Here is a 14178-nt window from a genome sequence, read left to right as displayed (position 1 = left end):
TGGGGACACAATATCCTCACTGAGGTTTGCTCCACCATCGTACTGAGGAAGATTTAGCTTTGATACCATATTTGCCACGACCAAATTAGCCTATCACACGTATTGTCTACTTTGACTCAACAAACCTCACAGATTTTTCCTTTGGGCTATTTCACTTTTCTATCCCATTCTAACGCGGGATTCGCCTAAGGTAACATGTGTAACCCGTTTTCCAGAATCTTGTCAGCTTAGAAGCCACCAGTCCTACTCGACCCACCGTCATGGGCATCACTAGAAATTTTCACTACAGGTTATCAATTATCGTTTTTATTACTATCCGAGGACAATTCACGAGTTCAAATTTTATCATAGATAAACATAATATTTAAGTGGAGAAGGATAAAGAAGCTCATTATATATCGAGTTTTGAACTGTGCAGCCTGTGGAATTTAATTTCTTTGTAGATATATATGCAACAACGCAATATGGTACTAGCAACCTGTGGAACTTGATTTCATTGGGAGGAAGCTTGTAGTATCTTAAATATGCCCGCTTAATTTTTTTTATTTTATTATTGCCATTTTTCATTACAGCTCAAACATTTACATTCATCTAATATATTTCGATTTTATATATTCAAATTATGTTAATGGAAAATATCATTTGATGTCTAATATTCTTTAGCACGGGCGTAGCGAGAGTATAGGGAGGGGGTTCGGATGAACCCAATATTTTTAGTTTAAGTCTTGTATTTATTTTTAAAAATTTATCGAATATGTATGAATTATTAATTTAGAATCCAATAACTTTAAAAAATTAAAATCTTAAACCCATAAGATTGAAATCCTAATTCTGACGGAACTTTTATCACACAAATGTACTCAGGCGTTGAGGCTTTTGGTAAATACAATGTTTCCTTAATATTGGATTATGCCCTGTATTCTTTGTAATCCATTGTCATACACTCGTATTCAATGTTTCTATCTTTCTATTTTTTTAACCATAAAAAGAGTGACAAATATCTAAATCTAATGATCTGTATAATTCTGGATTTTCCTTTTTTTGCTAATTTATACTATCATTTTCTTGTTCTCGCTTAGTATTGGGTGCTTTCTTTATTTTTTTATTTTTATATGTCGTGATTCACGATGCACATTCTCAATCAATCACTTGAATAGAAATGTTTCATTAATTACAAAAATAGTACGAGTGTTATATATTTTAAAGGAAAAATAAATTCTATTCTGTAGACAAATTGCAAAACGTTCTAAATATATAAATTATTTGGGCAAAGATCATTTTTAGTCGAGACTGAAACTATTTACTTTCGATAGCCACAAAAGTGTATAAAATTTGTATTATATTTTTATGCAGTCAAATCTCCGTATAACAGCCTTATTTGTTCAGATTTTTTTGAATGCTATAACGAATTGTTTTTATAGAGAACATATTATAACATAACATGAAAATATGTTCCAAAAAAACTTGACTTTTATAGTAAAATATTCTTATATAGGGATATCGTTATAGATAAATTTAATTATATATAACATACACAAATATATATAAATACATATTTTTTCGGCTATTTATTTTTAGAGCAGTTATATAGTGTCTATCTTCCCAATTATTTTTAGAGAGATAACGGGTAAATGATCAAATAAATGAACTCTTGAGAAAAATAAAAAAGGAAAAAAGAAAAGGGTGTTGACACGTCATTATCCACTTGTCATCCCTTAATAGGTAACGTTACGTTTGTTAAAAACTCGCTACAGTAGCGCGTGGTCATCAATCTCTTTTTCTCTTTTACACAAATCACTGTACCTAAAAGAGTTTCAAAGAGAGACCTTTTCTTTATGTGAGTGAGAAACCCAAAAAATGGTGAAGAAGAATAGTATGGGGTGTGGCTATTACGTCGTCGTTTTGGTGCTCTTGTTCTTTGGAGCTACAATTGTGAGATCAGATTCATCAGATCACAAATACAAAAATGGAGAAGAAGTTCCTTTGTATGCAAACAAAGTTGGCCCTTTTCATAACCCTAGGTAATAACCCTTTTATCCCTTCTCATTTTTCCCCTTAAATATTTGTTTTTTATGAGTTTTTGATTTCTGGGTATATTCTAGATTTTGTTTTGGGAGAAAATGTTGCTGGGATTTGCTGAATTTTGGCCCTATTGCTGAGTTTTTCAATGTATATTAGTGGGTCACCTTAGTTTTTGAGATTTGTGAGCTTTTTTTGGTTGTAGTTTATATCTTGTATGTGTTGAATATCTGGTTAGAAATCAAGATTTTGTTTTGGGGGAAAATGTTGCTGGGATTTGCTGAATTTTGGCTGTATTGCTGAGTTTGCTAAACTGGTCATCTTAGTTTTTTAGATTTGTGAGCTTTTTTGGGTTAGAGTTTATATCTTGTATGTGTTGAATATCTGAGTGAAAATCAAGATTTTGTTTTGGGAGAAAATGTTGCTGGGATTTACTGAATTTTGGCTGTATTGCTGAGTTTGCTCAACTGGTCACCTTAGTTTTTGAGATTTTTGAGCTTTCGTGGTACTTTACATTTTAGACGCGTTGAATATCTGGGTAAAAGTCCAAAGAATCTTTTTTGGGTAGTGTTGGGATGAATTTTTGGGAAATCTGGCAGGGATTTGCTGAATTTTGGCAGTAATGTTGATCTGTTTCAATGTATATTTGTTGGTCTCTTTGGTCTGTTAGAATTGTGAGCTTTGCTTTTTCTTTTTGGTTGTAGTTTACATCTCGTACATGTTGAGTTTCTAAAAAATATAGTTTTGGAATGAATTTTTGGGGGAAAATGTTGCTGGGATTTGCTGAAGTTTAGCTGCATCGCGGAGTTTGCTCAATGTATATTAGTGGGTCACCTAAGTTTCTGGTAATTGTGAGCTTTATTGGGTATTTGGGTAGTACATGTTGAAATCTGGGTAAAATTCAAGGTCTTGTCTTAGGCAGTGTTGTAATGAAAAGGGGAAATCTTGTTAGGATTTGCTGAATTTTTGCAGTAATGTTAAATTGTTTCAATATGCATTTGGTGGTCTCCTTGGTTTCTGATAATGGTGAGCTTCTCTTTCTGATAACGGTGAGGGTTTCTTTCTTTTTGGTGTAGTTTACATTTTGTACGTGCTGAATTTCTGAAAAGAAAATTAATATTGGAATGAATTCTGGGGGGAACTTATATGGGATTGCTGAATTTGGACAGTGATTTTCCATGTATGTTAATGAGTACTTGGTATTTGAGAATTTTGAATCTTTTTATCTGAGAATTTAGCTGTACATGTACAATTATGGAGAAAGACATTGTTTGTGGGTCTTGGTTCTTGATGCTTGATCTAATTTAATATAGTCAATGTTGTAAGAGCACTACCAAAGAAGGGTGGAACAAAGGGCTTGTCTTTTATGTTTTTCGTGTTTGGATATGAGAAGAGTTCAGCCGTGTGTACGGCAGTGTTTAAAAAAAAATATTGTTTTCTATTGTCGACTCTTCATGTTAACAAAAGTTGTGTCTTGGCACATTAAATACATTTGCATTTGTGTAGGCAATATTCTTGATATGATCGGCCGAAATTATAGGTTTTTAATAAAGCCAAATTATTCTAGAACAAGGAAAGGAAGCTTCCTAAGAGTGAGAAAATCCAGACCTGCCTTCCACAGAGCTAGTTTGACCCTCACTTGATCTCCTTTCCAGAAAATTATTTTGGTGAAATGTAGCTCCTGACATTAAGTCATGAAAAGGAGTAATTTCATCCATTTTTAACCGCAGCTCTATTGAAAAAGTGATCGGAGGCACTCCGCTTTAGATCTTGAAAGATATATTTCATTATGCTACTAATTTGACAAATTGTATCCACTTGTTTTTGAAAATTTTGTTCTTGTGAGTCACATATGTTTGATGCTTATCTTGGCAGCTAGCATACTTCTATTTTAATGCACATAGGAAATGTAAAGATAATATTACAATTTCCTTTAGTGAGCATGTTAGTATCGATAAATTTCCCAACATTTGGTCGAAGCATAGTCCTAAAATGGGTATACCTGTACTCACAAAGGTTCTTCTCAACGAGTGCGTGTGTAAAAACTCACACATTCAAAAACTTTCTTTTGATAATTCAAATTATCTTATTACCAATACACCAAGATGGTGTCAAAAGCATGTACAATGTGGATATATGGAGTGTACTTACTCCTTTAAAAAAACTGCATAACTACCTAGTAGAAATGCTAGAGAATTTCTCACTTTTCCTATGGATAATACCTAGCTCGGGGGTCACCAGCGTTGGAGCAGGAACTACCGCCCACTCCATGTCTCCAGATATGGAGACAAAAAACATTCAACATGTGCTCAGTGCCTCCCTCAGATGTTCTTGTTTACACACTTCCTTCACCAAACTTAGGCTTCTTTTTGTCATTTTTAGCTCTTTGTATCAGTTTCACCAGTGACTAGAATGGTCGTCCGGCGACTTCTATCTGATTTCTCCGTGAAGAATTTGTTTTCTGCATATTTGTTCACGAATTGCTTCTAATTTAATTTGCTTGTTAGTTAACCTAATTAAAATCCACTCTCTTAAGCTTATCAATTTTTGTATGTGAGATGGACTTTGGTTTTCTCTGTTTCCTTTTTGATGTTCTCATTAGCCACTCTGTTTCTTTCTACTGATCAAAAACAGGAAAAATATTTCTGATTGTACTTCTCTGCACATGCTACATTTACTGTTCTCCACTGAGATCTCATGTTTGTACTGTCAATTGCAGTGAAACATATCGCTACTTTGATCTTCCATTTTGTTCTCCAGGTCAGGTTCATTTCTCTGCCCTCTCTTGCTCTAATGTCTTTGGTCCTTTTTATCTTTTCTTATTGAATATAATATATATAAGTGACGATTGGAACATATGCCTATTCATGTTCGTTCATTAGGTCATGTGAAAGATAAAACAGAAGCTCTTGGTGAGGTGTTGAATGGGGATCGTTTAGTCACTGCTCCGTACAAGCTTGACTTTCTAAGTGATCGAGAAACTGAAGTAGTTTGCAAGAAGTCATTGTCAAAAGAAGAAGTTGCAAGATTCCGTGACGCTGTTGCCAAGGATTACTACTTCCAGATGTTCTATGATGATCTGCCCATTTGGGGTTTCATTGGTAAGGTAGATAAGGAGGGAAAATCTGACCCCAGTGAGTACAAATACTACCTTTTTAAACATCTTCATTTTGACATCCATTTCAACAACGATCGCGTGATTGAAGTTAATGCCCGAACTGACCCCAATGCCCTAGTCGACATAACCGAAGATAAGGAAGTTGATGTAGACTTCATGTACTCTGTCAAATGGAAGGAAACAGACATCCCTTTTGAGAAAAGGATGGAAAAGTACTCACAGACTTCAGCTTTACCACATCATTTGGAGATCCACTGGTTCTCTATCATTAATTCTTGTGTCACAGTTCTGCTCTTAACTGGTTTCCTTGCCACAATTCTGATGCGAGTCCTTAAAAATGACTTTGTCAAGTAAGTAATTAAAATTTTTTTGGGGTAGGATATTCATTTTTCGAGTAGCTTGTACTCATCCTTTGGTATGTCCTGTTTTGGTTAAAGATACGCCCATGACGAGGAAGCTGCTGATGACCAAGAAGAAACTGGGTGGAAATACATTCACGGCGATGTGTTTAGGTACCCAAAGCGGAACTCACTTTTTGCAGCAGCCCTGGGATCTGGCACACAGTTGTTTACCCTGTAAGTATGCATTCCAATAAAATGGGTTTATTTGGTTCTAGATTTGTTTAGCTAGTGTTAATTTTCTGTGACAAATGTTAATTCTCACTGCCTCTTTTTCCCAGGACAATTTTCATATTCACACTCGCGCTTGTTGGTGTGTTTTACCCCTACAACCGAGGAGCTCTTTTCACAGCTTTGGTTGTTATTTATGCTCTTACATCAGGAATTGCAGGCTATACTGCAGCATCATTCTATTGCCAACTTGAAGGAAAAAATTGGGTAAGAAAGTATGGAGCATTATTCTTATTGTTGCGAAGTAGCCAAAATTTCCTACAAGTGCATCTCTTATTTTCTGCACTTAGTTTCTTTATTTCGTCATTCTCTTCTAGTTAGCGAAGGTTTCTTGGTTTGACAGGGACTAGTCGTGATAGGATTTTTAAGAGTAAAGTGTAAACATTCTCCGCGAATTTAGTTCAAAAGAGCATATTTTCCGGTACAAGGTCTTGTTTTGTGGGAGGGGGATTGGTGGAGCTATATCGCAACATAGAAGGCCTTGGATATGCATCCGACAATCAGAGACCAAACATGCTTGTGTTCCTGGATATGTCTCTCCCTTGGTTGCTACATTGAAGAAGGGCTATAGGTTCTACTTGTGAAAATGTCATGCATCTCTATATTTCATGTCACGTGATGTCAAACCCAACACTGAAGCATATTGCTATGGCTTTCAGTCTTTGAACAATAGCTCAAGTAACTCTTGTTTGCCCCTATAGCAATAATCTTTTTGGCAACACACCCTAGCATATTTCACTTTTTTGGGTATGTTTGTTGGAAGACTACATTAGTTTCACTTTTAAGGTGGATTCTGGAAGGTGGGCTGACAGGAGGGGAATATGTGTCTTGGCTGGTGGTGGGAGAGGGTAAGACAAATTAATGTTACTAACATTATTCACATTTACTACTAACTTGCAAATCTGTGTCAAAAGGCTATTTATAAACACTCTTATTCAAGTGTACGAACATGGCCAAGCCTTGATCCAATTGGTTGATATCACCTATATGGGATTTTGCTTCGATTGTATTATGTTCTTTACTAAGTTTCCATGAATTTTATGAGATTGACAGTCTTTTGAGACAACTTCCTCTTTTAAGTTTACCTCGTCCCTTTTACTGGCTTTTCCTCCCCGTTTTTTTCTCTCTCTGTCTGTAGTTTTTCTCCTTTCCTCTTTGTTGTTTACAACTTATTATCCTTGAAACCAAAAACAGTGGGTCCCAACGATTAATGTAGTGGTCGCCCCTTTGGCGGAGTTAATAATTACTTGAGATTGTTCGGTTGGTATCGTGTAGAAAGAGGAAAATTTGTACTAATCTCTAATCCAATTTCTTTTTACAGGTAAGGAATTTGTTGTTGACAGGAGGCCTGTTCTGTGGACCGCTGTTTCTCACATTCTGCTTCCTTAATACTGTTGCAATTGCTTATCATGCAACTGCAGCACTTCCATTCGGTACCATCGTTGTCATTTTCCTCATATGGGCCCTTGTGACATCACCATTGCTTGTCTTGGGAGGAATTGCAGGAAAGAATAGCAAGGCAGAATTTCAAGCTCCATGCCGAACAACGAAATATCCAAGAGAGATACCACAATTACCATGGTATCGTGGAGCTCTTCCTCAGATGGCAATGGCTGGGTTCTTGCCTTTCAGCGCCATCTACATTGAGCTCTACTACATATTTGCCAGCGTATGGGGTCATAGGATTTACACCATTTACAGTATCTTATTCATAGTTTTCATAATTCTGATCATTGTCACTGCATTTATTACGGTGGCTTTGACGTACTTCCAACTTGCTGCAGAAGATCATGAATGGTGGTGGAGGTAAGTTACGTTAATAGTACTTAATTGACCAAATCCTTTTCAAACAGTTGAAGGACGCAAAAATGATCGATTACTAGCCATTTCTGTACTTCCTTTGGTTAATGCGTCATGTCATGGAACTGCAAAATATTAACTCAATTTTCATTTTTGTTGAAGAAATTTATTCTTTATTTTTAACGTATACGTTTAGGCACAATTTTTTTGGAAATACGTGTGCTTTGTCGGGGCTCTCACTTTAATGTTGATCTTGTAGGTCTTTCCTTTGTGGTGGATCAACTGGTCTGTTCATCTACGGATACTGCCTGTATTATTATTATGCTCGATCAGACATGTCAGGCTTCATGCAAACCTCATTCTTCTTTGGTTACATGGCTTGCATATGCTACGCCTTCTTTCTCATGCTCGGAACTGTTGGTTTCCGAGCGGCTTTATTTTTCGTCCGCCACATATACCGTTCAATCAAGTGCGAGTAAGATGCAGAATTCCACATTGTCTTGGTTCAACTGGTAAGATTTTCATTTTATTAGTTTTGACCTTCTTTATTAGGAGGAAGCCAGTAAACCTATGTTGCTCGGATCCTGCACAAAATGCCAGTGCACCGGTGTCGGATCCTCCAAAAATAGTGGATTCCTCGTAGGATCTGATAGGGGTGCAGCGACATATTTTTGGAGATCCGAGCAACATAACTTGTCGACTATAGATTACATATATTTTTAATTGGCTAAACTACGAACAATGTACGTGGAGCATGCAACAGGAATTTGTGTTTTTGGTGTAAAAATGTCACCGCTTGGAGTAGTGCAGCACATTCCCTGATATACAAAGTGTCAGGTACATTTAGAATTGGTATGGAGCAAAACAAAGCAGAAGATATGTTGAAGAAGATGCTCAAATCAGTTTTCAGGGGGCAGCTTTATGTTAAACAGTGCTTTAATTTGTGTTTAGGAACTCTATTTGTAACAATGAGTCTATTAGTTAGCTCAGCTTATGTTTCCTAGTATTAACCTTTTTGTTATATAAAATATGGGTCTGTTAATTACATTCTTAGCTGTTTATGCTCCAAGTATTCTGTTGTTACACTTATTGTAGACTAGCTTTTAACTCTTCTACCAGTTCTTTATTGTGAGCCGAGGGTCTATCGGAAACGGTCTCTCCACCTTCATAAGGTGGAGGTAAGGTCTGCATATATATTACCTTCCCCAGATCTCACTTGTGAGATTTCACTGGGCTTGTTGTTGTAGCAGTTATTTATTGGAAGTTAACGTTTACCCTTCCCCCCCCCCCCCCCCCAGTTTATGAGTTTGAGAATCTAATTTTTTTAAAGTTCTAATTAATAATTTATATATATTTAATGACTTAAATGAGACAAATAAAGGGTTCGGACACAAATTACAGGGTTCGACCGAACCCATAAGTAAAGGGCTAGTTTTGCGCCTTCGCCCCAACACCCAAACTTAGAAATCATTCGCTCGATTAATCTAAATTTATGCTGCATAGGGGCCGTTAAGATGGAAAACTTTCTCTATCAAGAATTTTTTCATTTTAGAGATTGAATCCAAGACCTCTGATTACGGATGAAGAGATTTCATTGTCGGTGATAACTCACACTGCTAATTTAGTCGCTGCTAGTTTAATTAGAATAACTAATAACTTGGTTTTAATTAAAAATAGTGTTTTTTATATAGAAAAATACTATAAAAAGCTTAAAAGGACAACGATGAATTCCAACAAGATACAATATTAAGGTACTGAGCAGCACAATATAAGGAGCTCATATGCATTTTCTTGAGACATAGGGTTTTTCTTTTGGTATTTAACCAATTTTGGGGTAAGTGTATGAATAAAATGCCAATCCAATATGTACTTACTAACTGAAAAATTGTAGTGATTATTAATGATATGACAAATTTGAAGAAAACTTTTAAGTATAATGTATTAAACCCATGAAAAAGATTTTGATTTTCTTTTCAACTTATTGTTATATTACTTTTCCTTTTTTTTTCATCTCTTGATCTTTTTCTCTCTTCCAGTAAAATACAATTAGGGAAAATGGTCAAAATTATCCCTCTACTATGTGAAAAGGATCACTTATGGCCTCCGTTATACTTTCGGTTCACTATTATCCCTAACGTTATAAAAGTGGTGTAAAAATACCGTCCTCTGTTAGGGCCTTCCACCATGGCTAATATCAGCCTATGTGGCCTGACATTATGCTGAGGTGAACGCCACATGGCATGCCACCTCACCACCCAACCCCATTTTACCACTCCCTCCACCTTTTCTTCCACCAATTAATGCTTCTTTTATCATCTTTTCTTGAGCCAATGGTCTATCGGAAATAGTGTATCTACCTTCCCAAGTCTCAGGCCCTACTTGTGAGGTTACACTGGCATTTTTTGTTGTTGTTGTTGATTTAAATTTATTTAATTGTTGTCAAATTTCATTAACCATAAACAAGTTGCTTGTATTACATTCCAATGCACTGCTATCCAGCATTTATACAAATTACTTAATGTTATGAAATAGTAAAAGAAGAAGAGTATTGCAGAGAAAAGTAGAGGGAGAGAATTCTTATTGATTTTTGGGATAAATTACAATGAAATAGAACCCTCTATTTATAGGGAGATGGTGACTTAGCCACCAAGTGATAAACCCTAGAATCTCTCTAAATATAGACATTCACCATAAATAGAACTCCATTTATAACACTCCCCCTTGAATGTCTATTCAACAGATAATGTGCCTCGTTAAAACCTTAACTAAAAGAAAACCCAATGGGAAAAAAAATTCTAGAAAAGGAAAAAGAGTACACATATCTAATAATACGCCTTTTGGTTGCCTCATTAAAAACCTTGCAAAACCCAGTGGGACAAAATCTTGTAAGGAAAAAAGAGTACAACGCGTATTAACTCCCCCTGATGAGAGCATCAATTCACATCCTTAAGCATTTGCGTTCCAATCTTGTGCACCATCTTCAAAAGATCTTTGGTAGAGATTTGATGAACAAATTAGGCATATTAACTTGAATGAATATATTGCACCTTGAAATCATCATTCTTGATAGAGATGGATTGTCTTCATATGATCTTGTTGGAATCGTCAGTTCAATATCTTCACATAGAGATGAAAACTCTTGCTATCATATTATCATGCATATAGTTATAGCAAGGTACATGTATGCACAAATTGCACTAAAGATGTAGTACTTCATGACCATGAATTCTATATGCTTTTAGCAATTTAAATCCTTCGGGGATTGTTAAGTCATATAAGCCATATAATAGACTTTAGAAGCATATCAAGTTTTCATGTCATGCTAGACATATAAGATATCGAAAACTGATTGCACATATCATTGACTTTATACTTTCAAGTGTTTGAACTGCAGGTCCAAAACTACATGTCTTTCATATGAAACTAAATTCTACTTGAATTGTTTCTCCGGACTTAAGATCCTCATATATATTTAGCGCTATTATAGATGTCGTCGACAAACATTTTATATCGGTTCCAACCTCCTTATTTTTCATAAAGACATAACATAGAGATCTCTTCATTCATATATTCAGGTACCTGAATCTCTCATGAGATTTTATGAAGTGTTATGTCATGTGATCTTCTGGATCACTTGTCTCCTTTATTATGATCATTTTCTCATCTTCTTTATCAAGAAGTTTATTTGAAACCGATTTGTATATACGCTTTAACCGTACCATAGACTTTGTCCTTCTAGGACTTAATAGGAGCATTTGCAATGAGAATATAGTTACTTTCTTTGGGTCAGCAAATGCGTCTGGCATGCTTTGCAATATATTGCAAATGAATTATCCTTTTATGAACTTCAAGTTCATATTATCTTATTCGAGGATCTAGATGTACAAATGATAATTCATTCCACGTAACTTTTTCTCAACTGTTTATCATGTCTCCCCCTCATGTTAGAAAAACTAACTTGTTACCTCAACTTTGAGAATCCACCTTTGTGCGTTATGGTGTTAATCAAAATATACACCGCACATCAATAATAATAAGATGAAATTATTTGGCTCCTGACCCTGAACCACTTGTGAGGGGAGAAAATAATATACTTTGTTATATAACGTATATCAAATTGATATAGATAACTTTGTTCTCATCAGCAACAATTTAGCTATTAAGTAGAGGCACTTAATAAATTATTTTGCTAAACCAACTGTGATGTAAACCAACTTATCAAGATGAACTTCTTGAATAGAAAATCTGGAAATTATGCTCTAAATCAAATTATTGAGCAAGTTACCTCGCAAACACCATGTTGCGGGTTAATAATAATCGCACATGTAACCAACTCATAGATGGATCTTATGTGGTATACATGGCAGGTGAATGGGCTCATATTCACCTTTGATGTTTCCAGCATTCATGGGATTCAATCCCAATTTTAGTTGGTATAATAATTAATGAGAACATGCAACATAAGAGAATTCGTAAAGAACTTTCTAGTTCTTTAATATTTACCCATGTGAATTCTCTTTATTTTTGCACATCATACTTAAATTGATATAGCTAAATCTATTATGCCAACTAGATAAATTATCAATATTGATCATGACATGTGCAATTGTCAATAAACTCCAAGTTTATTATGATATGGGTTTTTATATCAATAAACTTCTCTTTATTGTGGCATTCTTTTGTTTGTGTAGTACAAATTGGAGAATAAAGCGGGTAGCTTCTCACATACATATTACCCCGCTACTAGTTGTAGAAATAGAAGATATTAAATCTTTTCTTTATTTATAGTCTTAATATAACCAACCGCTTTCGCGTATACTTTGGAAACTGAATAAGCTTCTTTGAGACTTACTACAACACAATACCTTATTAGTAATTAATTGTATTTCGCCAAAATAGTATAATTGGCTCTTGCAGAGTTCTCAATTAATTTTGTACTATGACATATTCATCAACATCCATATGGTGAATATCTCTTTTAAAGAGAAAGTTATACCATTATGGTTATGGTCAAAATTATATGCAAGATCTGTTTCTTGCATTACCGTTGTGTTTTAATAATCACATTGCCAAAATATTTTGGCGTACAATAGGTATGTGACCAATGACCATTCATGCCATAATAATGACATTGATATCATCTCAAACCTCCTTTTAGAAGTGAGCGTGGTATATTCACTACCACTAACACGTTCATATTCTTCCAAGAATGAGTATGTATTCATAAATCAGATGTTGTCACATTCACATCATGAATTGACCATAGTCATCTGTATGTGCTTTATAAAATCTCATGTCAAATCGATGACAAATATTACTTTCACAGAGTGAAGGATTATTTTGAGAATCCTTATTATTCTCATTATCACAATGATGACAATTATAATTTCGTCTATTGCCAAGTCCACATCCATTGATACCTTCACGGCAATAATTTTGTCTTCTTTCAGACTTATCACATATTGATATCACATTCTCTTAAGGGAATGAGAATGGAGCAAATTCAATGGGACAGATTTTTAATTCTTTACCCACAATCATTCATGAATTTGATCATGGCGAGGCATAGAAATTTTACCACTTCGAGTGGTTATAATTTCTTGTTAACTCCATTAGAGTTATAATCAAAATTTATTGTCTTTGCTTGTATTTAAAATTAAATTATAGAATAAAAGAGAAAAATACGGTAAAATACATGCCTTAAATTCAGAATTTAATCATGAAGGAAGTCCATGGAACAATTGACAATCATTATGCTCAATCCCAAGGCTTCTACTCAATTGGTTAGAGTCTCGTGCTGATAACGTGTTATGAAATAATAAAAGAAGAAGAAGAGTATTGCAGAGAAAAGTAGAGGGAGAGAATTCTTATTGATTTTTGGGATAAATTACAATGGAATAGGGAGATGGTGACTTAGCCACCAAGTAATAAACCCTAGAATCTCTCTAAATATAGATATTCACCATAAATAAAACTCTATTTATAACACTTAATATAAATTTTCACTTGGTATTAAACTTGAGAGTATTCTAACTTAATTCGAGTGACGGACCATAATGGAAGGAAATTAAATAAAATGGGGAAAAACTAATAAGATCAAAAATTTCCATCTATAAAGGAGACATTTAAATTTTCATTCTCAAATCTCTAGCCAGCCGCCTCCGCCCTTTCGCAGTCGTAGCTTTCAAATTGAAGCAAATAGGGAAGTTTCAAAGATGACAAAAAAAGCTAATCTTCACGTGAGTTCTCATTTTACTATGTTACTTATCGAGTTTTGAACTCTAATACTTTTTTTTTTGTTATTTTTTTTGGTTTTCTACCCTGTGTCAGTATTCATATTAGGATCCATTTAAATCCGGATTAGATTGAGAATTATGGCAACTCCATAACCAGGGGCTCGAACGCGATACCTCTGGTTAAGGATGAAGGAGTACTTACCACTCCACCATAACCCTTGTTGGTTAAACTCTAATCTAGTTTCTGTAGCTTTCTTCATGAACATATGTTTTGTTAAATTTATATACATATATATATATATATATATATATATATATATATATATATATATATATATATATATATATATATATATATATATATATATATATATAT

General features: G+C 34.7%; 1 protein-coding gene across 2 annotated transcripts; it reads left to right on the top strand.

Moving 5' to 3' along the window:
- The first annotated feature begins 1795 nt into the window (after window positions 1-1795).
- LOC109239172 (transmembrane 9 superfamily member 3-like) lies at window positions 1796-8688 on the top strand. 2 transcript variants are annotated; one of them, XM_019405698.1, is made up of 8 exons: window positions 1796-2021; window positions 4739-4779; window positions 4902-5487; window positions 5575-5712; window positions 5817-5973; window positions 7088-7572; window positions 7826-8078; window positions 8404-8688. In XM_019405698.1, exons 1-7 carry the CDS (start codon window positions 1858-1860, stop codon window positions 8043-8045), a joined length of 1791 nt encoding a protein of 596 aa, XP_019261243.1. In that variant the 5' UTR covers window positions 1796-1857; the 3' UTR covers window positions 8046-8078; window positions 8404-8688. The 2 variants fall into 2 exon arrangements, with proteins under 2 accessions (XP_019261243.1, XP_019261242.1); XM_019405697.1 differs by having other exon boundaries at window positions 8330-8688.
- Window positions 8689-14178: the final 5490 nt, after the last annotated feature.

Source organism: Nicotiana attenuata, unplaced genomic scaffold (genome assembly GCF_001879085.1).
Source record: "Nicotiana attenuata strain UT unplaced genomic scaffold, NIATTr2, whole genome shotgun sequence".
NCBI lineage: Eukaryota > Viridiplantae > Streptophyta > Magnoliopsida > Solanales > Solanaceae > Nicotiana > Nicotiana attenuata.
Note: the sequence above shows the minus strand (reverse complement) of the source record. Positions and strands in the feature narration are given on the sequence as shown.